Below are 21,985 nucleotides of genomic sequence, written 5' to 3'. Positions count from 1 at the left end.
AGGGTGAGACCAGCTAGGAAATGGATATACAGATGCACCTGGAAGCCACTGGGGACATTCCCAGATGGGGCTGAGGGGTCAAGGCCTGTGACATCATGGCAAAAGAGGCCAAGGGGTCCTTACTTGTGCTGACCACACCGAAGCCAGGGCCACACTTGCTCAGCCTCATGCACTGCCGGCAGCTGTCGGTCGTCAGCAGCGCACAGTACATGCCTGCCTTGCAGGCACACACGCGGTTCTGCTGCCGAGTACAGGTCTGTGTCTTCACCTGGTCTGGAGGAGGGAAGGGTAGCTGGAGTCAGTGCTGCCTCCAATCGCCAGCTCTGCCCCTCCCTGCCAAGTCCACTCCCACAGCTAGTGGGCCCCCAACACGGGGCCCAAAGGACCCTGGACACATTGTCCTTGGGCTTTTGTCTATACCCCCAGTTCCACCTCAGTGTGAGAAAGCATGTCTGGTTTCCTGGGCTGCACTTCCTCAGCTCCGACATAGACATGCTTCTCCCCACAGCCCCCCGCTTTGGGGACCACATGAAGATTTGATGGGGTCTACAAGGAAAATGCCATTTGTAAGTGGTAAAGTGGCCAGGCATGGTGGCACACATTTGTTATCCCAGCACTCGGGAGCTAAGGCAGGCAGAAGATTGCAAGTGTGAGGTTAACCTGGGCCATGGAGGGACATCTAGGCAAGCCTGGGTGAGTTAGTAAAACCCCATCTCCAAAAAACAGAAAAAGGGGAGCTGGAGAGATGGCTCAGCAGTTAAGAGCACTGGTTCTTAACAGAGGATCTGGGTTCAATTCTCAGCACCCAGCTGAGAATTTTCAGCTAACAGCTGTCTTTAAGTCCAGTCCCAGGGGACCTGACACCCTTTTCTGACCTCCGCAGGCATTGTAGGACACGGGTGCACTTACACACATGCAGGCAATACACTCATACACATAAAATAAAAATAGTAAATAAAATATTTTTTTAAACAAACAAAAAAGCTGAAAGCTGGGCCTGTGGGCTCAGGCCTATAATCCCAGCTACTTAGAAGGTGGAGGCAGGAGGTTCAGAAGTTCAAGGCCAGCCAGAGCCACTTATCAAGACTCTGTCTCAAAATAAAAGAGCTGGGGAGGGTTGGAGCTCAGTGAAAGAGTGCCTGCTCTATGTTCAGTTCTGAATGCTACAATTAAAATAAAATTTAAGCTGGGCGTGGTGGCACATGCCTTTAATCCCAGCACTTGGGAGGCAGAGGCAGGCAGATCTTGGTGAGTTCAAGGCCAGCCTGGTCTACATAGTGAGTTCTGGACAGCTGGGAGACGCTGTCTCAAAAAGACCAAAAATAAATTAAAAAAATAAATTAATAAATTAATTAATTTAATTAAATAAAATTTAAAAGATCTGGCAATGGACGTAGCTCAGTGGAAAAGTACTAGCTTTGAATGGACAAGACCCTGGGTTCCATCTGAATAAACATACACATGTGGTAAAGAGTGGTCTCCTGGGTTGTGTCTGTGGTATACTCCTTTAATCCCAGGAGGCAGAGGCAGGCAGATCTCTGTGAGGCCAGCCTGATGTAGAAAGTTTTAGGTCTGCCAAGGCTACATAGTAAGATTGTCTCAAAACACAAACAAATAAACAAAATAACAGCAAAACCCACAACGGAGTGGTCTCCTGCCACTCACATTCTGGGGAATAAAAACTGCTGGCCCAGGGTAACCCACCAACTGCTACTCAGGGGCTGAAGGGCTGAAGATGCTGGGACCATTTCTCCCAGGCCACTCACCAGGGCCACAGCGAGAACCACAGCTCAGACACGTGGGGAGCCAGTTCCAGAGCTGGGTGTAGGTGCTGTCCTCGCAATCGGCACACACGGTGTCTGAAGTCTTGGTGCAGACGTGTTTCACATGCTGGCCTAAGAGAACAAGGAACAGGGTTCTCAGCAGGAGGGAGGCTCTGCCAGGACCTGGAGCCCCAGGGTTCTGAAGCCCAGTCAGGAAGGCTCTTTGATGAATTTTCAGCTCCTCCATGGACTCATCAAACATCTGGTGGGCCCTAGCCATCTTTCCCCCGCTGACCCCCCTCTCCTTATAAAGTATCTGCTACTCTGCTGTCTCCAGGTATCTAAAATTCCACCACTGGAAAATCTATATTAGTCAATCACACTATAGTAAGAATTGGTTTGCCAGCTCCTCTTTTTGCTGATAATTGGTTAAAGTTCTCTTCCTAGATAAAGTTCTCTTTCCTAGAGAAAAGGGGACGGTAAGAATGTCATACCTGGTTCCTATCAAGGCCAAGGGCATGGGATTCCTGAAAGCCTGGAGAAAGGCATGATGGGGGAAGAGTGGAATTTCAGGGCAAACCTTTAAGGTGCTTACTCTTTTGAGCCCAGTTCCTGTTCCCTCTTCCTGCTTCACCAAGTTCACTGCTATGTTAATCTAGTAACTTAAAGAGACTCTGCCAGTTAATAGAAGAGCACTAACCCGGGGTCTCTCAAAGCGGCTGTAGAAGGAAACAAGTGCATTTGCTCCCACCCACATCTCAGGTTAATGGGGCAAAGCCCCCAGTGGTTCCTAGACTCTGATAACAAAACTGAACTCCTTGCCCTGACTCTGCTCATCTCTTTTAATCTAATGCAATTTATCATTACTCTGTGTGTATGTGCATGTACGTGTGTGTATGTGTACTAGCATGCACGTGTCATGGTGCACACGTGGAAACCAGGAGACGACCTTCAGGAATCTGTTGTTTCCTTCCACCATTGGTTCCAAGGATTGAACTCAGGTTGTTGGGCGTGTGTGGCAAGCGCCTCTACCTGCTGAGCCATCTTGCTGGCCCTTGTCTCTTCATCCTCATCCTCCTTCATTCTCCCCCTCTCTTATTCTGGACCACATGCCCTGGTCTTGCTGTTCCTCAAGTTCACCCAGCTGTCTCCTACCTGGGGGCCTTGGCGCTGCTATTTCCACCCGGCCTGCTATCCCCCTATGTTTGTGTGGTTTGCTCCCTCAACTCCTGCAGGGCTCAGAGAGACTTTCCCAGACAACCCCACCCTGTCTGTCTCCATCAGCCCTTCCTGCCTTCCTTCCATCCCAGCAGCCCCTGGCAGCCAGCACCACACATCTTGTAGGTAATTTGTCTGTGTTCTCCATTAGAAAGCAAACCCACAAGGCTGGAGAGATGGCTCAGCAGTTAAGAGCACTGGCTTCTCTTGCAGAAGACCCAGGTTCGATTCCTAGCACTCATATGTCAGCTAACAACCATCCATAATTCTAGTTCCAAGGATCCAGCACCCTCTTCTGACCTCCACAGGCATTATACAACACAGGTGCACTTACATACATGCAGGTAATACACTCATACACATAAAATGAAAATAATTATTAAAAAAAAAGAAAGCAGACCCACAAAGACCAGGATTGTGTCTACCCTGCATTCTGCTCTGCCCCCAGAGGGCGCTACACACAGTAGGTGTTTTAAGAATACTACACAGGTGAATATATACACCTGATTGGCTACTTAGCACTAGGGGTCAGTTTCTGGGCCCTCCCCACTGGAGCCAGGGCTCAGGTCCACCATCTGTGAAATGAGTACACGTTCATTGACTCAGTAAATATATGCACAGGGCACCTCCATGTGCTGGCCATGTGCCATATGCTGAGGATTCAGTGGAGATCATAGTCCCTGCCTCAGAGGAGGGCGCAGTGGGCCTAAAAGAGGAACCAGGCCATCACTAAGGAAAAAAAAAAAAGCAAGCTTAGCTTATGTGATACTAGGGGCTAATAGGAGCATAAGGGAGACTTGTGGCCTTGCGGGGGAGTGTGGGGCAGCCCTCCAGAGCAGGGAACAACTGATCTAGGCTCTAAAACACAGGCAAGTGTTAATCAGAGAGAACGCATTAAAAAGTGCCCAGCAGAGGGGACAGCAAATGCAAAAGCCCAGATAAGAGGGATCATAGGCCCTAGAGTGTACGCCCCTAGAAGCAGCCCAGAGAGAGTTGAGGGTTCTGCTCCCCATCCCTGGACAAGCACCCTACTCCAGGGTACCACCCCCCAAAGACCCAGTGGCTGCTGCTTACCAGGCGGACACGTGGCACAGCACATCTGGACCATGTTGTTGTAATATTCCTTTGGCCCCTGGCAACTGCTTCCGGGACTCGGCTTGTAAGGTGTTGAGGTGACCTGGAAGGGGAAGGCGAGGCAGCCATTAGTGTGGCCACTCTGGGCTCCAGCCCCAGAATGGGATTTCTTGCATAAGAGAGGAGGGAAGCCAAGCAAAGGAGAGTCCTAGCCTTTGTCTCCTTGGCCCCCCTCTTCAGCACGTGTACTTGTGTCAGGAGGTGGAGGTGCTGAACAGGCGGGTGGGTTGCTTCAGGCTTCCCTCCTGCTGGGCGGATACCAACAGAGCTCAGAGAGGATGTGGGCTCTGGAGACAGTGGCCTTGGTCACCATGTCAAAGTCCTCAGCATAAAGCTAATCTCTGCCTTAGATGGCTTCCCAGCCCTCTGGCACCTGAGAAACAAACATCTCTCCATCCTTCTAGCTGAGGTCTGCCTCCTCCTGGAAGCCCTCTCTGACTCTCTGGGACCTGGTATAAGCTCTTCCACCTCTGAACAGTTTTATGGCCCCTTCTAATAGCATGTCATTACTCTGCAATGACACTGTGTCTTGTGTATGTGTATGCACACAGTTGTGTACATACATGTCCACACACCCACACTGTGACTCATAGGGCAAATGCCAATGGCCTTGTCTTCTGTAGACCCAAGCCTCTGATGCAGGTTATGGCAGATCTGATTCAGGAAGTGGATATGAATGGAAATGGACCACAGTGAACATTCTACCTGTGTGTAAGCACTGTGGTCCTACAGGCCTTGGTGGCTTGGACCAACAGAGGCTCACTTAGACCCCTGTCACCAGCAGGACAGCAGCAGCACTGGCTGACAACAGCTCTCCAACCAAGAGGCAGCATCCTACCCTCAAAGGGGGACCCACGCTGGTGCAATTCCAAGCCCCTGTTCAGTAGCACCACGGGGCCCTGCAGGGTGGTTTCCCCCTACCCTGTCCTCTCCCTGCCCTGTCCTGCCACCATGTGGTCGTCCTTGAGAGCTCTCTCCCATCACAAGAGAGCCCTGCCTCAGGTTCTGCTCCAGTTAGCTCTCCCAACGACCGACCAAAAATGGCTGTGGTCATTTGTATAAACAGGAACTAGAGGCATAAAGAGGGCAGGTCACCCACCTGAGGTCTCAGAGCCAGTGATAGAGATTTGAATACAGGTCCTGTCTGCCTCTGTTGCTCATGAGCTTAGTGTCTGTGCCAAGTGCCTCAGCAAGGAATGAAAGAAAGGGAGGTGGGGCTGGAGTGGCTCAGCAGTTAAGAGTGCTTACTATGGCTCTTGCACAGGGATCAGTTCCTAATACTTACATGGTAGCTCTAGAGCCCTCTTCTGGTCTCCCCAATATATATACATACATACATATATACAGGAAAAACACTTGTATGCATAGAATAAATAACTCTTAAAAAACATAAGAGTAAAATTTAAAAAAAAAAAAAAAGGAAGGGGCGGAGAGAGACAGGAAACGGCACCCACAAGGCAAAGAACCAACAACTGACAAGCACGGTGCCCTCCCTCCCTCAGACCTCCAAGTGGCCAGGGCCTGTCCCAGGACCCCTAGGCCACCTGCCTGTCCCAGCCTTCCTTTTAAAGGACTGGGGGTGGCAATCTGAGCATTCAGAGACAAACGTGAGCTAGCCACCTCTCCAAGGCTGTGAGTTCACTCAGAGTGACACAGCCATACACATCAGGCAAACGAGTGTGGGTTTACAAGAGCAAACAGGAGGGTGTGCACACACACACACACACCCAAGTCCGTCTTCAACTCCCTCTGACATCACTTGGAAATGATCACAGATGGTTCTAGGTCAAACCTGAGGGCTGGGTCATACCCTCATGGTGCCTACAACTGTAATCATGTGGTCAATAGGAGCTCAATAAACCTTTACTGAAGGAATAACAGTGAAAGTCCTCTCAGACTCTGCAGATAAAAGTAGAGAGTTTGAGAGGCCTGGTTTCATTTTCTTACTCTACCACATAACAGTCATATGATCACAGGCAAGCATCTCAATATCTCTGGACTTCATTCCTAACTAAATTTCATGGGCACAAAAGAGATGCACAAAATATCTAACGATCAGCATAACACAGGTGCTGGCCAGTCAGTCACTCTAGACATCAGCTGTAAACAAGCCAATCAGAGAAGATGCTAGCTATAATACTGGGCACTGATGGCCTGTATAGACGTGGACAGACTCCCATCATCCGAGATTGGGGGAGGCTCCCGCTGCCTTCTCTCCTCATCCTTAGCATTGCCTGGGGTAGGGGGGTATCACTGTTCTGTCCAGCGCCATGGTCCCTGCAGTGAGTGATTAAGCAGACCTGTCACCCAGCATTCATCCTTGCTCAGCTGCCAAATTACTCAGGGATAACAGCTGGAAGCCATCAGGAGCCATGACCCATGAGGCTGGGGTTTCCTGCTGTGGACAGACTGTGGCTCTTCTGGCCCCATGCCTGTACCCTGATTGTCCCATGGTCTCTCTGGCCACAGCCCATACATGCCTTCAGAGTGCATCCCCCGACCCTTGTAAGCCAATGCCCAGGCTCCATCCTGCACGACCCACTCAGACCCAGAACGCTGCCTCCTCCTTGTGCTCACCCAGAGCCTGAGGATCCTCTGTGCTAAAGAGGGGTGCTCAGCAGTTGCTACTCTGAGCAGAAAGCTCTTCCAATGCCATTCCCTGGAAGAGGGGTGCTGGCCGTGGCACCAGGGCCAGAAAGCCTGAACCTGGATACATTTGCCACCTCGGTCTACCCCTGAGTGCCCCCAGCAGAACAATCAGCTCCCAGTCTCCCAGAGAAACCCTTCTCTGGTTAGGGAATAACACCCTGACAGGCTCAGAGGGTCTGATGGGAAAGGGCCTTGCCTCAGCCAAATTGGACTGGCTCAGTGATCCATCCATGAACAAGGGCTCCTGGTGGCCAGCTGGACCCCACAGACCTGAGCTCCTCCCTCCCATGGCCAAGCTTTGCCATAAATAACTTCATGGGCACTTCCTCCTGCTGCTGTAGAAGATCCCAGCGCCAGCAGCTGGTAGAGGGGCCCAACCTCCCTCAGCAGCCTTCAGGCCTGTTTATCCTCTTGGACAGAGAAAAAAAAAAAAAAAAAAAAAACCACAGCCTTGTCAGTGCTAAACAATGAGGAACAGAAAGCCCAGCACAACACAGAACAAAAGGTCACTCCCTCCAAGGGGCCCACCCCAGAGCCTAAATCATAGCCCTGGAAGATGGGCCTGAGGGACCATGCAAGCAGAGGGCAGGAGTAGATGGAGGTCCCCAAATGCAGTAAACAGCCTCTGAGACACACTGGACTGGGGAGGGCTCTTGGCTTTTGCTCTGAGTTGGAGAGGAGGCTCAGATTCACCCCCATCTCCAGTTCATGGGGGATCTAACACTGAGAAAAGAGGAAATGAATGAGACTGCACTTGACACTGTCAGCATGTTTACCAGAGCCGGTTGTTCAAAAGACAAGACCTCAGGTCAGAGTGGAAGTCAATGGTAGGAATCCATGCCTGGTAGAGAGACTGGAAAGGGAAGGGAGGGAGGGAAGAAAGAAGGATGTTTGGACGGGTAGAGGGAGGGGGAAGGAGGGATGGAGGGAGGGAGTGAATGAATAGATGGGTGGGTAGATGGATGGAGGGATAGATGGTTATAGATGGGTGGAGAGAAAGAAGAATGGATTGCTGGATGGATAAAGAGATGGCGAGACAAAGATGGGTGGGTGGATAGAAGGATGGATTGAGAAATAGGTAGATGGAGAGATGGATTGATGGATGAAGGAGGGATAGATGGGGAGATAGATTGGTGAGTGAATGGATGGGGATGAATGGATGGATGGAAGGGTAGATGGATGAATATAGATGGGTAGAGAGAGAAGAATGAATTGCCATTTGGGTGAAGAGATGGACTGAGAGTGGATGGATGGATGGATGATGTTGGAAGGATGGATGGAGAGATGGGTGGATAGATGGGTAGAAAGAAAGAATGAATTGCTGTATGGATGAAGAGATGGACTGAAAGATAGTGGATAGATGGATAGTGGGTGGATGGATGGATTGATGGATGGAAAATGGTGGGAAGGATAAAGAGACAGATTGGTGAGTGAGTGGATGTATGGACTGAAAGATGGGTAGATGGAGAGATAGATGAATAGATGGGTGATGGTGGGAAGACTGGAGAGACAGATTGGTGGTGGATGAATGGATAGAGAGATTGATGGATGAATAGGTGGGTAGATGGATGGATAAATGGATGGACAGATGTATGTAAGAATGGAAGGATGGATGGATGGATGGGTGAGTGGATGGATAGATGGAGAGATAGATGGATGGAAGTAGAGGTGAATGGATGGGTGTGTAGAGGAAGAGATGGAAAGATTGACAGAGATGGATGAATGATGGATGGATGGTGGATGGCAAGCCCCCGGCAGGGATCTATGACTGAGGCAGGAAGGGGACAGGATGGGGAAGGTGACATGGAAGACTTCCAGCTTGTGGTGGAATATATCCTCAGACCTACCCTTTACATGAGCTAGAAGGGCTGGTGGAAGCTTAGACCAAGGAAAAACACCCACTGTATGGGAACCATGCCGGATGTGTTCATATGCTTTTTCCCATTTTTCTCTATGTACTGGAGCAATCGGGTTAGTACAAGCCCATTTCAGAGGGACAGAAATAGAGGAGCCAGAAGATTCAAAATGCAGGTGGCAGACTGGGAAGCTATAAGCTATATCAGCTTCAGAACCCCCTGACAATTTTATACCCTATGATCCTTTTGTGTGTGTGTGCATATGTATGCACCTGTTCATATGTGTGCAAGTGCATATTTATGTGTGGATGCGTGTGTGTGTGTGTGTGTGTGTGTGTGTGTAGGCCAGAGGTCCACCTCAGGTGTTGTAACCTCCTCAGGCCACCTTACCTTGTTTTTGAGACAAGGTCTCTCATTAGACTGGGGCTCTGCCTATTTGGCTAGGTTGGTTGGCCAGCAAGTCCCAGGGACCTGCCCATCTCTACCTCCCCAAGTGTTGGGATTCCAACAGCACACTATGCCTGACATTTTTATGTGGGTTCTGGAGATCTAATTTAGATCCTTGTGCTTGCACAGCAAGCACTTACTGATTGAGCTATCTTGTTGCCCTACACCCTGTGATGGTGTCCTGATCACAGAATAGTGAACAGCTCAGTGATGTTCCCAAGCAAAAACGTCACCACATCCCAGGGCAAATGCATTATCTGTCGGGGAGAAGCAGAGATATCTGCCCAAGGACCCCACACGCGACCAGAAGTCATCTTCAAGCACTAGAAAGGCCACATAATTTGCATGGCAGGTCCCCAGGGCCTGGGGCCTGAGAAGGCAGAGGCATTTGAGTCTTGACATCAGAGGTTTATAGGAATCCGTGGACTGTAGGACTATCAGGCCAAGCCATCATCACAACACAAGGCACAGTGATGAGGGCTGTCTGCCCTCACAGAGACAGAGAGCATCCACGTCAGGAAGACCAACCACATCACAGACAGGTGGCCCAGGGGTGACACATCCCTCCCCTGAGCTGCTGCCTCTGATGTGCTTTAGAAGTGAGCTTCAGGCAGACAGGAAGCCCACACTGGGATCCGGTTCATGAGGCCAGGCTTTGTGCTGTGTGCCAAGGTACAAAGACCAAAGTCAGGCAGGATCCCTGCCCCCAAGTGACACTTTAGGTAGCAACAGAGAATGCCACAACCCCTCCCCACTGTCACCCTCTTAAGTCTACTGACATGGACTGACACGGCCTTCTCCATCTCCCACTTCCCCTCCTCATCTCTAGGGCACTCTTTGTCAGCTAGTCTGCTCCGGCCATACGTCCCTTTGCAGACAGACCTAAGTTCTCGTCCAGATTCCAAGACTGGCCCCCCTTTAAAAGCTTTCAGCAGCTCCTGCTACCCTCAGACCGGAGCGTATCTCTCTGACCACCCTCATAACCTCCCTCAGCTCACCTGTCACCTCTGATTCAGAGGACCCAACTCCTGTACCCTCCTCCATAGTCTGACACCTGCAGCTCCCCGTGAGCACACATCCTGTAGAGCAGACCCCCTGGCTCCTTGATCCCCCTCCATATCATCTCACATAAACCTCTGAACCCCTAATGGGGGTCATGGGTCCCTCCAGGGGCTGCTGTGACAGCTGGGACTAGATCAGGTTTTGGTTCATTCTTTCTTCCCTTGTGTCTTCCCTTGACACCCTACTGTGATCGCTCCTTGAACCAGAACCTGATTGAGTCCCCATTCAGCTATTCTACCACCTTGATTTTGGCACCTGTAAAATGGGAAGGAAGTTGTGCCCATTACACCGGGCATTAAAAATCACCAGGCCAGTGCATGGGAAGAGCTGGGTGCTGCATGTGGCCGGGGGGAGCAGTTAAATGCCCCTTCTCAGTGTTTTTATTACTCATCACTCTGCCCAGCCAGTGCAACCACAGGTGTCTAATAGATGCAGCACCGCTCAACAAAGCAAAGCTTTAACTTCCCATTAGTTGAGCTGTGTGTAAGCAGGAAATTGACTTAGAAAGACAAGCCCATGTTCCCAGTGAGGGAAAGTGTTCAGATCACAGTTTATGCGGTGGCTTTAACTAGCTGCCATCGCATCTAGGTGGTGGTGGAGTATGGACTTTGGAGCCTGAGGGAGGAAGCTAGGCTCTGGCTGGGGACAGCGATGAAACCCTGAGCAGGCCTGGCCCTCCTTGCTGGGATTACCTCTTCTAGAACTGGACACTAGCGGTGGCCTGCTGCCCCACTGGCTGAGGGTGAAGGGTTCCATGTATTCAGTACATCAGACCTATGCCTGGCTCCCAGAAGACACTGCAAGCACCAGCTCTTTTGTGTCCACCCCAGCCAGAATGGATGACTGTAGAGGGGCTGTCCCTGTGACAACAACAAAAGCTCCAGAAAGGGTTGGAGATGTAGTTCAATTGGTAGAGTACTCGTCTAGCCTGCATGATGCCCTGGGTTCAATCCCCAGTGCATAAGAAAACTGGGTGTGGTAGCACATACCTGTAATCCCAGGACTTGGGGGTGAAGTTCAAGGCTATCCTTGGCTATATAGTGAGTTCAAGGTTAGCTAATGATACATGGGACCCTGTCTCTAAAAAAGAAAAGGGTTCCAGGAACATAAGACTATCAAGATCAAAACAGGTCACCCAGCTCAGACTGGGTAGTAAACCTCAATGCAAGACGGGGATTCGGAAGAGCCACTGGTGCTACTCGCAGCCCCTCCTCTTCCTTCCAGGCTCCCATTCCTTCCTTGCTCTGTTCTTCTCCCAGACTCTCAGCTGCACTACTGCAACAGCCTACAACCTCCTAGCCTGCCTCTCTGCTACTAACCTCGCCACCCCATCTGGCCTTCCCACTGAGCTCAGACTGATCACCCCAGTCCACTTCCTTCCCCCAAACTAGCAGAGGCTCCCCACTGCCTCTCCCCCCGAAGGGAGATAAGTATGGTGGTTGACAGTACAGATTCTGAAATGAAGAATCCTGACTTTGAACTCAAACCCCATCCCTAATTAACAGGCACCTTGAAGGGCTGTCTTTCTGTGTGTTTTTTTTTCCTGTAATTAGTCAATTAAAGTAATTATTAATTTGTGTATACTAAGCATGACTTATCCCCCAAAGGCATACCCCCAGTTCCTGTTTACTGTATTTTATTATTATTGTTATTATTATTATTATTATTATTATTATTTTGGTATTTTTGAGATGGGGTCTCCCTGTAGCCCCAGCTGGCCTGGAACTCACTATGTAGACCAGGCTAGCCTCAAACTCACAGAGATCTGCCTGCCTCTGCCTCCTGAGTGCTGGGATTAAAGGTATGTGCCACCATGCCCAGTCTTATTTATTATTTTTATTTTATGTGTATGAGTGTATTGCCTGCATGTGTGTAAGTGCATTCATGTCATGCACAGCCCAAGAAGGTCAGAGGAGGGTGTCGGATTCCCATGGAACTGGAGTTATAGATGGTTGTCAGCCACCATGTGGGTGCTGGGAATCAATCCTGGGTCCTCTGCAAGAGCAGTCAGTGCTCTTAACCGCTGAGCCAGCTCTCCAGCCCTGTTTGTTGCATTTTTAAATCAAGGTTAATAAACTTGTCTTGTCTTCTGTAGAATGAACCTCACAATAGTACATACCCCCTAGTCTGATATGAAAATTAAATAGGGTAAAACAGTAAGTTATTTTTTGAATTCCTGAAGAATTACAGTGGTTTTGTTTGTTTCTTGTTTGTTTTCTTTTGAGACATGACTGACCTGGAACTCTCCACCCTCCTGCCTCCACCTCCAAGGGCAGGAACTACAGGTATAATCCACCACATCCGGCCCATCAATGTTTTAATATAACTGAGATTACTTCTTCCACAAGCTGGCTGCAGACACAGAGTCCCATGTATCATCACTGACTCTAGCAAACCTCCTGCCCCAGCCTGATGGTCTAGCTGGGTCCCCAGCTCCTTTGCCCTCACCTGGCATCCACGGATATTTGACCTGCCTGGCTTCCTTCCAGACTCTGGGACTCAGGGCTGGGAAAGGTCCTGAAAGGTTCTGTGTGGCCTTGTAGAGGGCAGCGGCGGTGTGTGTGTGTGTGTGTGTGTGTGTGTGTGTGTGTGTGTGTGTATGAGTGTGTATGCGAGTGTGTGTGTGTGTGTGTGTGTGTGAAGAAGGTGACAAGAGTGATGGCCATGGTGGCACACGCCTTTAATCTCAGCATTTGGGTCTCTGTGAGATCAGGGCCAGCACCCTGGTCTACCATTGCGACTTAAAAAAAAGTGACAAGAGAAAGTGAGGGAAGTGACCACAGGGCCAAGCCACGGCAAGGCAAACATGGAGGTTCAAGGGGTGAGAGTAGAGAGAAAGGGACTCCTGCCGGGGAAACAGGAAGACAGGGCAGGAAGGAGCAGGACCCAGGCTGGTGGCCAGGGGCATAGGCCATCTTAGCAGGAGCAGCTGGTGACAGGCCCATCAGGAACCTCAGGGCTCTGTGAGATACAGACAGAAGCCAGAGCTGTAGGTCAACAGGGGGAAGGCAGGCATCAGAGGCATTTGGACACTTGTAAGGGTTCCACTAACAGAGTCAACATATTAGAGTCCTTCTCCATAGAATCACTGTCCAGTTCAGAGCTGGGCCAGCCCTTCTGAGCTGCGCCGCACACTCTACTCCAAGATACCAACTCCCCTCCCCACCACCCACTCTAGCACCTGCAGCCTCAGGCTCCCAACACTGGTTCAGGCAGGTCCTTGGTAAGCTGGTTAGAGCTGTGGAAGTGGAGATTCAGCATACAGAAGGAAGCTAGTGACCCAAGTCCTGCCCAAGGTGGATGCCAAGCTAGGCTTGGGCTCCAGAACCCAGGATCCATAGCCTCTCCCTGTCCTGAAAGGTTACCTATTTGAAAAATGTCTTTGTGTATGACCTGTGCCCCTAAGTCCCTCCCAACTCAACTCTGACTCTTGGACCCACTCAATTCCCTAAACCTGAGGTCACAGCAGCCTTAGGGCCAAGATAAGATGAGACCCACAATGTCCACCCTAACTGGACAGAAGGTAGAAGGACCATCACCTCCCTGGGGAGTCTGCCCTGTGTCTAATCAGAGGGGCTGGCACAGCTTAGAGGCCTGGCTCCCCAAGCAGACAGAATGGAGGCTCACCAGGTCTCTCAGGGACCCAGTATTTTGGAGTAAAAGTCACTCTGAACCTTCAAGTCACCTGATAGTGTCAGTTACAACAGAGCACACCCACTAGGACTGTGTGTCCTCCCACATGGAATTTGTGGCTGGACTGGGAGCAGGCCTTCTTATACTAGGAACAGTATCTATGCTCTAGGTTCACAAACCTCTAAGCCCTCTGCTCTGCAAAGAAGAAACAGGGGCTCAGAGAGTCAGTGTGGTATTGCCATCCTAGGCAAGCTGGCAAGGGTCAGACAGAACTGCAAGTGGAAACATGCTGGGTCACCCTCCTACCCAAGTCCCAGTGTGGCTCACACTCAGGGCAGAAGGAAACTCACTCCCCCAAATCCCCTGCTGGTGAGCTAATCACACTTCCTCCTCCCTGGCTCCCAGCCAAGCAGCCCCAAACCACAGTGGTGTCACCCAGCTGTGACGTCACAAGGCATCATGGTGGAAAAAAGATGTGGGAAGGGTAGATTGAGAGCTAATGAGCCCCTGCCCACAGCCCAGGTCAGAGGAGGCGGCACTGCCAGGTTCAGGGCTGCAGAAGAGGTGGAGCTTAGAATCAGCACCAAGGAAAGTATGCCCTCCTTGATGGGTAACAGTATTTCTTCACGGAATCGCCTGCCCAGCTCAGGGCATCTCGGAACCTGTAGGTTCTAGACAGAACCCGTAGTGAATGCACTGCTCCCAGCTCGGACTTCTCCTAGTGTCTGGGGACATGCCTAGCTGCTGACCTGTGAGGGGTGTGAAGTACTAGGGAACAGAGGCAGGAAACCCAGGAATCCTAGCTCTACCTGGGGTGTCTGCAGCCCTGCTTCAAGCAAGCAGACAGGGAAAATCTTGGTGCCACTGGGGCCTGAGACAAGGAAATAACTCAAATAACTCCAGCCAAAGCAAGAAGAAATAAGCTTTAAGAAGGGCAGGAGATGGGGCTGGAGAGATGGCTCAGTGGTTAAGAGCACTGGCTGCTCTTGCAGAGGACCTGGGTTCGATTCTCAGCACCCACAGGACAGCTAACGACTGTCCATAATTCCAGTTCCAGAGGATCCAACTCTTCTGACCTCTATGGGCATTACATGACACAGGTGCACTTACACACATGCAGGCAATACAGTCATACACACATACACATTAAAGAAAAAAAAGAACATGAGAAAGAAGGATCAGTGACTACAGGTCTTGCTGTGCAAGCCTGGGGCCTGGAGTTCAGATCCCCAGAACCCACACAATGGAGGCCATGTGTAATCTCAGCACACAGGAGGCAGAGACAGGGCACCCCTGGGGCAAACTAACTAGCTAGCTGGTAAGCTCTGGGTTCGGTGAGAGACCTTGCCATAATTAAATAAAGGGCTGAGTGACTGAGGAAGACACCCAAGGTCAACGTCAGACCTCCACATAAACACACCCACCCACACAGCATGCACTCATGGACGTGCACACATATGTACCCCCCCCCACATGAAATATACATATGTGCATGCACATAGACATACATATGCACGATAAAAATGAACATGTCCGCTCTCTTTCCTGAGGAAACCTGTAGTTCCCACCCCACCCCAATCTTCTGGGGGAACGATAGGCAGGTTTTTTTTTTTTTTTTAAGATAAGGTTGCTTAGGCTCAGAGAGGTTTAAAAACCTGAGCAAGGTCACACAGCAAGCCAGTGACCGTGGTTAGATGGGAACTCGACTCTGCTAACACCCAGCTATGGTCTTTCCCTCTGTCTTAGAAGTCACTTGGAGATGGGGACTGGCCAGCATCAACAGCCTCCATAGAACATGACCATTTGGGTCACAAGTAAATAGAATCTTAGCATCACAGAAATTGCAGGTAGAGGAGGCTTTAGAGACAGCCTGGGGTCTACCCACAGCTACTATGCAGAGGCAAGGTGGGGCCTTCTGCACCCCTCTCTACCTCATCAAATGTATTCCTCACCCCCAAATGACATTTAGCACCCGTCACTGACAGGGTAGGGTGGTGACTTCCTGACCACATAGCCTTTGCCACCCTCTAAGGCCAGGCAGGCAGGCGGGTGATCTGAGGGGCCCAGGCAAGGGACACAGGGCAGGAAGTGCAGCAGGAAAAGGCAGACAGGAAGGAAATTGTTCTCAGGGTGCTGGGCAGCAAAGTCACTCTGGCAGGAACTTGGGGCATCTGGATACCTGACATCTAAGTTTTAGGGCCCTATGGATTCCAGAAAGGGGGTCTGAGCCCAACATGGTCCCCACCTAGCCAGGAGCACAGCACATAACTGAGTCAGGCCAGATCTACAAGGCTGCCCGTGCCTCAAAAAGCCACTTTTAATCCTGACGACCAGCAAGGGAGTGTTATTATACAGAGGAGCTGGGAGGCTCAGGCCACACAGCCACTCAACAGCAAAGTGAGGCTGTGACAGCTGTCTGACTCGGGCTGGGCCCTGTCTGAGGAAGCTCCTCGTGCCAGGTAGCGTCCAGAACTGGAAACCCAGCACTTCTACTTTACTCCTAGTTACAGAGATACCTCTCCTAGCCTCAACCCCCAACTCCTTTGCTGCCAGTGTCCCAGAAAGTCACATGTCCATTGGGGTCTGGAGTCACCATCAGTGGCTGGCCCTATCTTGAGCAGGGAGGGGATATAGGAATATAAGGGTATAAGCCCTTGAGGGGAGAAGACCCCCCCACACCTTGGCAGATCTGCCACAGCAAAGACACTTCAAGAAATGGAGGCCACTAGAACCTGGCTCCATCTACCAACTTGCCTCATTGTCTGTAAAATAAAACAGGTCACCAGCCACCCAGTCACTACAAAGGTCACATGAACACATGAATATTCTTTGACATTTAGTTAAGCTTTTCTTTTTTTTTTTTGAGACAGGGTTTCATGTAGCTCAGGCTGTTTTCAAATTAATATGGTAGCCAAGGACGACCTTGAATTGCTGATTCTGTCTGTACCTCCTCCTCAATGCTGGAATTACAGGCATAAGCCACCAAGGCCAGTTTTTTTTTTTTTTTAAGTTCTTTCTTAATATTTATTTTACCCTTTAGTTATTACTATGTATGTGTCTATATGTGGATATGTGAACATAAGTGTGACAGCAGAGGTCAGAAGAGGGCATCACATCCCCTGGAACTGGAGTTGTAGGTGGTTGTGAGCTGCCCAGTGTGGGTGCTGGGAACCAAACTCTGGTTCTCCAGAAGAGTGTCAAATGCTTTTAACCACAGAGCCATCTCTCTAACCTACTTCCTTTTATTTTAGACAGATCTCACATAGCATAGGTTAGCTCCAAAACTGGCTCTGTAGCTGAGGTTAACCTTCAACTGCCTCCACCTTCCAAGTACTGGGATTACAGGTATGAACCATCATGCCCAGTTTTTTCATTTTGTTTTTAATTTAGAGAGCCAGAGAGAGTGCATGTGACTCTGGCAGACGACCTGAGTTCAGTCCCCAGCACCCACATTGGGCAGCTCACAACCGCCTGTAACTCTAGGTCCAGGGAATCTGACACCCTCTTCTGGACTCTAGGGCACCTGTACTCACACATGCACATACATGTGCACACACACAAATACACACACACTTAAAAATAAAATGAATAGGGCTGAAGAGATGACTCAGTGGTTAAGAGCACTTGTTGCTCTTGCAGAGGGTCTGAGGTTGGTTCCCAGCATCCATGCCAAGCAACACACAACCACCTGTAACTCCAGCCTCAGGAGATCTGACACCTTCTTCTGCCCTCTTTGGGTACCTGCACTCATGTGCACATATCCACACACAAATATACACACATATGTATAATTTAAAAATAAAATAAATCTTAAAAATAAATATTTTTTTAATGTTTTGAGACAAGACTTTTCTATGTAGCCTATACCAGCCTAGAACTCTCAGTAATCCTCCTTCCTCCACCTCTCAAATGCAGTATCACAGATGAGCATCACCATGCCCAGTGGTCAATCCTTTTACACATCTACTGCAGGTCAGGTAGTGTGTTAGGCCAGCAGTTCTCAACCAGGAACTATTCCCCTCCACCTCCAGGAGATGTTCAGCAATATCTGGAGACAGTTGAAGTAAGCATCATTGTGGTTTCTAATGGGTAGGGCCCCAGGCTGCTGCTGAACACCCAGCAAGGGGGAGGACAGCCCCACAACAAAGAGTGACAGGGCCAACATGTCAGCACTGCAGGGGCTGAAACCCCAACCCAGGCTACAGGCAGCGCCTCCATGGAAACAATCAAAGTAAAGATTTCTACAGCTGGGAAGTGTTCAACAGGAACGTGGAGCAGGCAGGGGAGGGTGACTACCTGGCCTGCAGCTTTTCACAAGCCATTTGGTCCATTTAAGCTGAAAGAAATGAGGGAATGAGACCAGATGTCAGTAGAGAAATGTTGAGACAAAAAAAGGTAGGTACAAAGACCCTGGGGCACTGAGTATGTATGCAGTATGTTTGAGGGCAGAAGAACAGCCAGCCAGGCATAAACATGAAGATCAGGTTGACAGCAAGAGCTGGACCGAATGCAACACACATACCAACACATCTCAGCCATGGTGCAAACCTCTCCCTTCCTCCACAGCCACCCCTGGCTGAACTCTCCCCTTCCCCCACAGTCACCCTGGCTGAACTCCCCCTTTCTCCACAAAGCGATCCTAGCTGCTCCTTTAGGTAGTATCGGGAGCAACAGTCATTAAGGTGTCACTCAGACCTGGAGAGGGACAGTGCTCTCGGGGGCCCCTAAGACAACTGTCTGAGCCATTTTCCAACCCAAAATTCCAGGCTCAGGATGTAGCTCAGCTGGTCGAGTGCTTACTGAGCTTACACAAAGCCCTGAGCGCAATCTCCAACACCACATTAACCAGGTGTGGTGGCACATGTCTGTAATCCCAGTACAGCAGATATGGAGGTAGGAGGATTGGGCATTCAAGGTCATCCTTACCAGTATAGTGAATTAGAGGCCAGCCTAGACTATATGAGACTCTGTCTCAAAAAGAAAAAAAAAGAGAGAGAGAAGAAAAAAAAAAAAAGGCCAGGCAAATTCTCTCTTCCCACGAACAGAGGAATAAATCAAGGCAGTGTGGCCCCTAGAGGCCTGGAGGTAGTTTCCTAGTGCTAGGCAGGGACAGAGCATGAAGCATTGTGAAAGTGGGTGGGTGGATGGTGGGATGGATGGATGGATGGATGGATGGGTGGACGGACAGGTGGACTGGATGGATAGATACATGGATGGATGGATACATGGACGGATGGCAGGCACTGTATCAGGGTGCTTGGCTACCTGCCCACTGCCCTCTGAAGAGCCCAATCACCAGGCTATACCCTCAGTCAAAACACAGATGCCCCAGGAGGATGTCAGGCAGGGAACAAAGAACAGAGATATGATGAGCCTTTAGGCTCAGCAATACTCCAAGCACCCAACTCTACTCCAGTCCCAGTCTGGAAGGCCCCAATCTCTGTGCCAACTGCAAACAGCAGCCCTCAGCCCTAAGACTCCCAGGGGCAGGGAGGACAGCCCAGTAAGTAAAGACAAGGCTCCAACAATGGGACCCTACCTGGCCCAGCAGAGCACTAAGCACTCACCTATGCTGCCTGCCTTCCTGGTATTTATTTGCAAGATAAATGAAAGACTTAAATGAATGGGGAAACTAAAGATATAATACCCATCAGTGAACAAATACAGCTGTGAAAGGGTGCAAGATCCTGGGGCAGAGTGAGTCTCTACTCGAATGTCTGCAGAGCTCTCTCTGCTGCACAATCCAGCTACCCCCAACTGCCCCATGAGGGCAGAGACAGGAGTGGGGATACAGGCAAGGGAGGGTCTAGAGCAAGGGCTTCAGGAATCAGGAAGATTGCCCTCAGGTCCTACCTAGCATCCTCCAGTTTTGTGTTCCTGCGGATGCCACAGCCTGAGGACTTGTTCCCATACCTCTCAGTGGAACAGCAGTGCCCACCTTGTAGGAGACACTGGAAGGAAGACTTCAGTGCCATTCTATGACAAAGTACCCGACACAGTGCCTGACACTTGAGTGTCCCAAACTGGGAGCTATTGTGGGACTAATCTGGACAGCATAGCTCAGAGTACCAAGACCCTTCCATCCCTGAGGTGGGTAAGAATAAAAAGTAAAGAGAATAAAAAGTAGAATGTGGAGCTGGAGAACAGTTAGGAACACGGGCTGCTCTGGTAAAGGATTCAGGTTCAGTTCCCAGCACCCACATGGCTGAAAACAACTGTCTGTAACTCCAGTTCCAGGGAATCTGATGCCCTCTTCTGGTCTCTGTGGGCATTGCACACACATGGTACACTTACATGCACACAGGCAAAACTCATACACATAAAATATAAATAAATCAGAATAAAAGTAGAATGTAACTGGTTCTAAAGACCACATCCCAGTAGGAGTATGCAGACAGGCCTTTCTGGAGAAGGTAGACTTTACAAAAGGCTTGGAAGAGCTACAGGGTGGGCTATGACGTGGGCAAAGTGTGGGCAGGGCTTGTACATACACAATGATAGACACCTAATCATCAGCTCCTGACAAGCCTCTGGTTATGACATATGTGTGAGCTAGCAAGAGCAGATACCTCCTTCTGGTTTGGGTGTTCTACCTCTACCACTAGGAGCCCCAGAGTCCAGACAGAGAGCTGTCCAGACCTAATTAAGTAAGGTCTCTCTGCCAAGGAGGATTTGTAAGAATGGGAACAGGGGCAGACCAGCTGTACCAGAAGACAGGAATCTAAGCTGACTAGGGCTGGTCAGGAGGAGAAGGAAGTCCGAGAGAATTGCCTCCAGTCACTCTAACACTCCTGGATCCTGCAGGGCTGGTCAGGAGGAGAAGGAAGTCCGAAAGAATTGCCTCCAGTCACTAACACTCCTGGATCCTGCAGAGCCCTGTGCCTTCCTTCCCCCTGTGCAGGGAGCTCATATGTATCTGGGGCAAGCTCCATGCCTGAAGGCCCACTCTTCCTTGGAGGTCAGAGCCTCTAGCACAACCCTAAGTCACACTGGTGACCACAGACATCCACATTTACACTGAGCCCTAAGAGCGGATCTAATCTAAGGCCATCCCTGGCCTCCCTGAGGACCCGTTTCTGGCACTCACTGTGGAGTGAGTCAATTCCCTTCCACCCCCCGAGAACTGGACTCTTTGGTCTTGGGTCACTGAGTCATCTCATGTCACCACAAAAACCACCTCCCACTTGCCTCCCCCCTGGACAGGTCAGCCTACAGGGTAGGCTCAGGAAGAGGGAAGCATGCCCGTCTCTGTAGCTGTGGAGCGAAGCAAAGTAGTGAGCTTTGTAGAAAGCTCCCCCCAGAGCCAGGTGTGGTGCGCATGCCTTTAATCCCAGCATTTGGGAAGCAGAGGCAGGTGGATCTTTGTGAGTTCTAGGCCAGCCTGGTCTACATAGTGAGTTTCAGGACAGCTGGGGCTACAGGAAGACCCTGTCTAAAAAAAAAAAAAAAAAAAAAAAAAGCTCCCTCCAGGCTCTTCACAAAAGGTGAGTTTTCCGGGCCTCAATCTTCTGTAAAATGGGGTTATTCTGTCTTACCAATAAGAAGATAGTAAAAAACAAACAAGAAACAACTGACCTTGTTTTTGTGATGGGTAAGGTGAAAACTGACTACTGGGGTCTTTGCTTACTCCATTTTCCTGGAGGCTCCTTGAAAAATACATATGCCTTTCCTGACAGCTACCCTCACCTCCACTGCCCCCTTCTCGAAAACAGAGCATTCTGTTAGTGACCCTGGACGCATCATGCGGGTCCTTGGAAGGAGTCTGGGCAAGTGTCAGAGAAGTGGGTCACTGCCCAACTGTGCCTTTATTAAGCGCCTAGTACACTTCTGGCTCAGGGCATTTGGACACACAGCCCAAGTGTTTCTGAGAAAGAAAACTATGGCCGCAGAGAAGGAAGTCTTCCGAAGAGAACACTGACCTGGGCAAGGCACCTGCCTCAGCACAGCCTGTCCCGCTTCAAGCGCAGGCAGAAGGGTCGTGCAGCGGTCCCAGGGGTAAAGGGGGTGGGGGGGTTCCTGAGCCTGGCGGGGTCTTACCCGGAGCGGCTGGCACGGTGCGATACTGCTGCAGAGACCGGAGTTCCACCCCTGCCTCCCATGTGCCAGGCTTCGGGTCCCCAGATGCGCGCCCGCAGGTCTGCCGGGGATCGGACAGCGATTCCCAGCTCCCAGCGCCTCGCGCTGTCCCGGGAAGGCGCAGCAGCCGGGAAGGCATCCTGATGC

The 21,985-nt window shown here is 50.4% G+C and overlaps 1 protein-coding gene across 1 annotated transcript in view; it reads right to left on the bottom strand.

The window, feature by feature from the left end:
* The window catches only part of Tnfrsf1b (TNF receptor superfamily member 1B), a 34,431-nt gene extending 12,454 nt beyond the window's left edge, over positions 1–21,977 (bottom strand). The window contains exons 1-5 of the mRNA XM_017802395.2: positions 21,800–21,977; positions 5,983–6,014; positions 4,056–4,224; positions 1,767–1,895; positions 124–273 (exon numbers count right to left, since the gene is read on the bottom strand). Coding sequence (XP_017657884.1) covers positions 124–273; positions 1,767–1,895; positions 4,056–4,224; positions 5,983–6,014; positions 21,800–21,977 — 658 coding nt within the window. The remainder of the gene's footprint in view (positions 1–123; positions 274–1,766; positions 1,896–4,055; positions 4,225–5,982; positions 6,015–21,799) is intronic.
* Between the last annotated feature and the right edge of the window lie 8 nt (positions 21,978–21,985).

This window comes from Nannospalax galili, unplaced genomic scaffold, assembly GCF_000622305.1.
Source record: "Nannospalax galili isolate Female #2095 unplaced genomic scaffold, S.galili_v1.0 scaffold1225, whole genome shotgun sequence".
In the NCBI taxonomy this organism is placed as follows: Eukaryota; Metazoa; Chordata; class Mammalia; order Rodentia; family Spalacidae; genus Nannospalax; species Nannospalax galili.
This window is presented reverse-complemented; position numbering and strand designations above follow the sequence as displayed.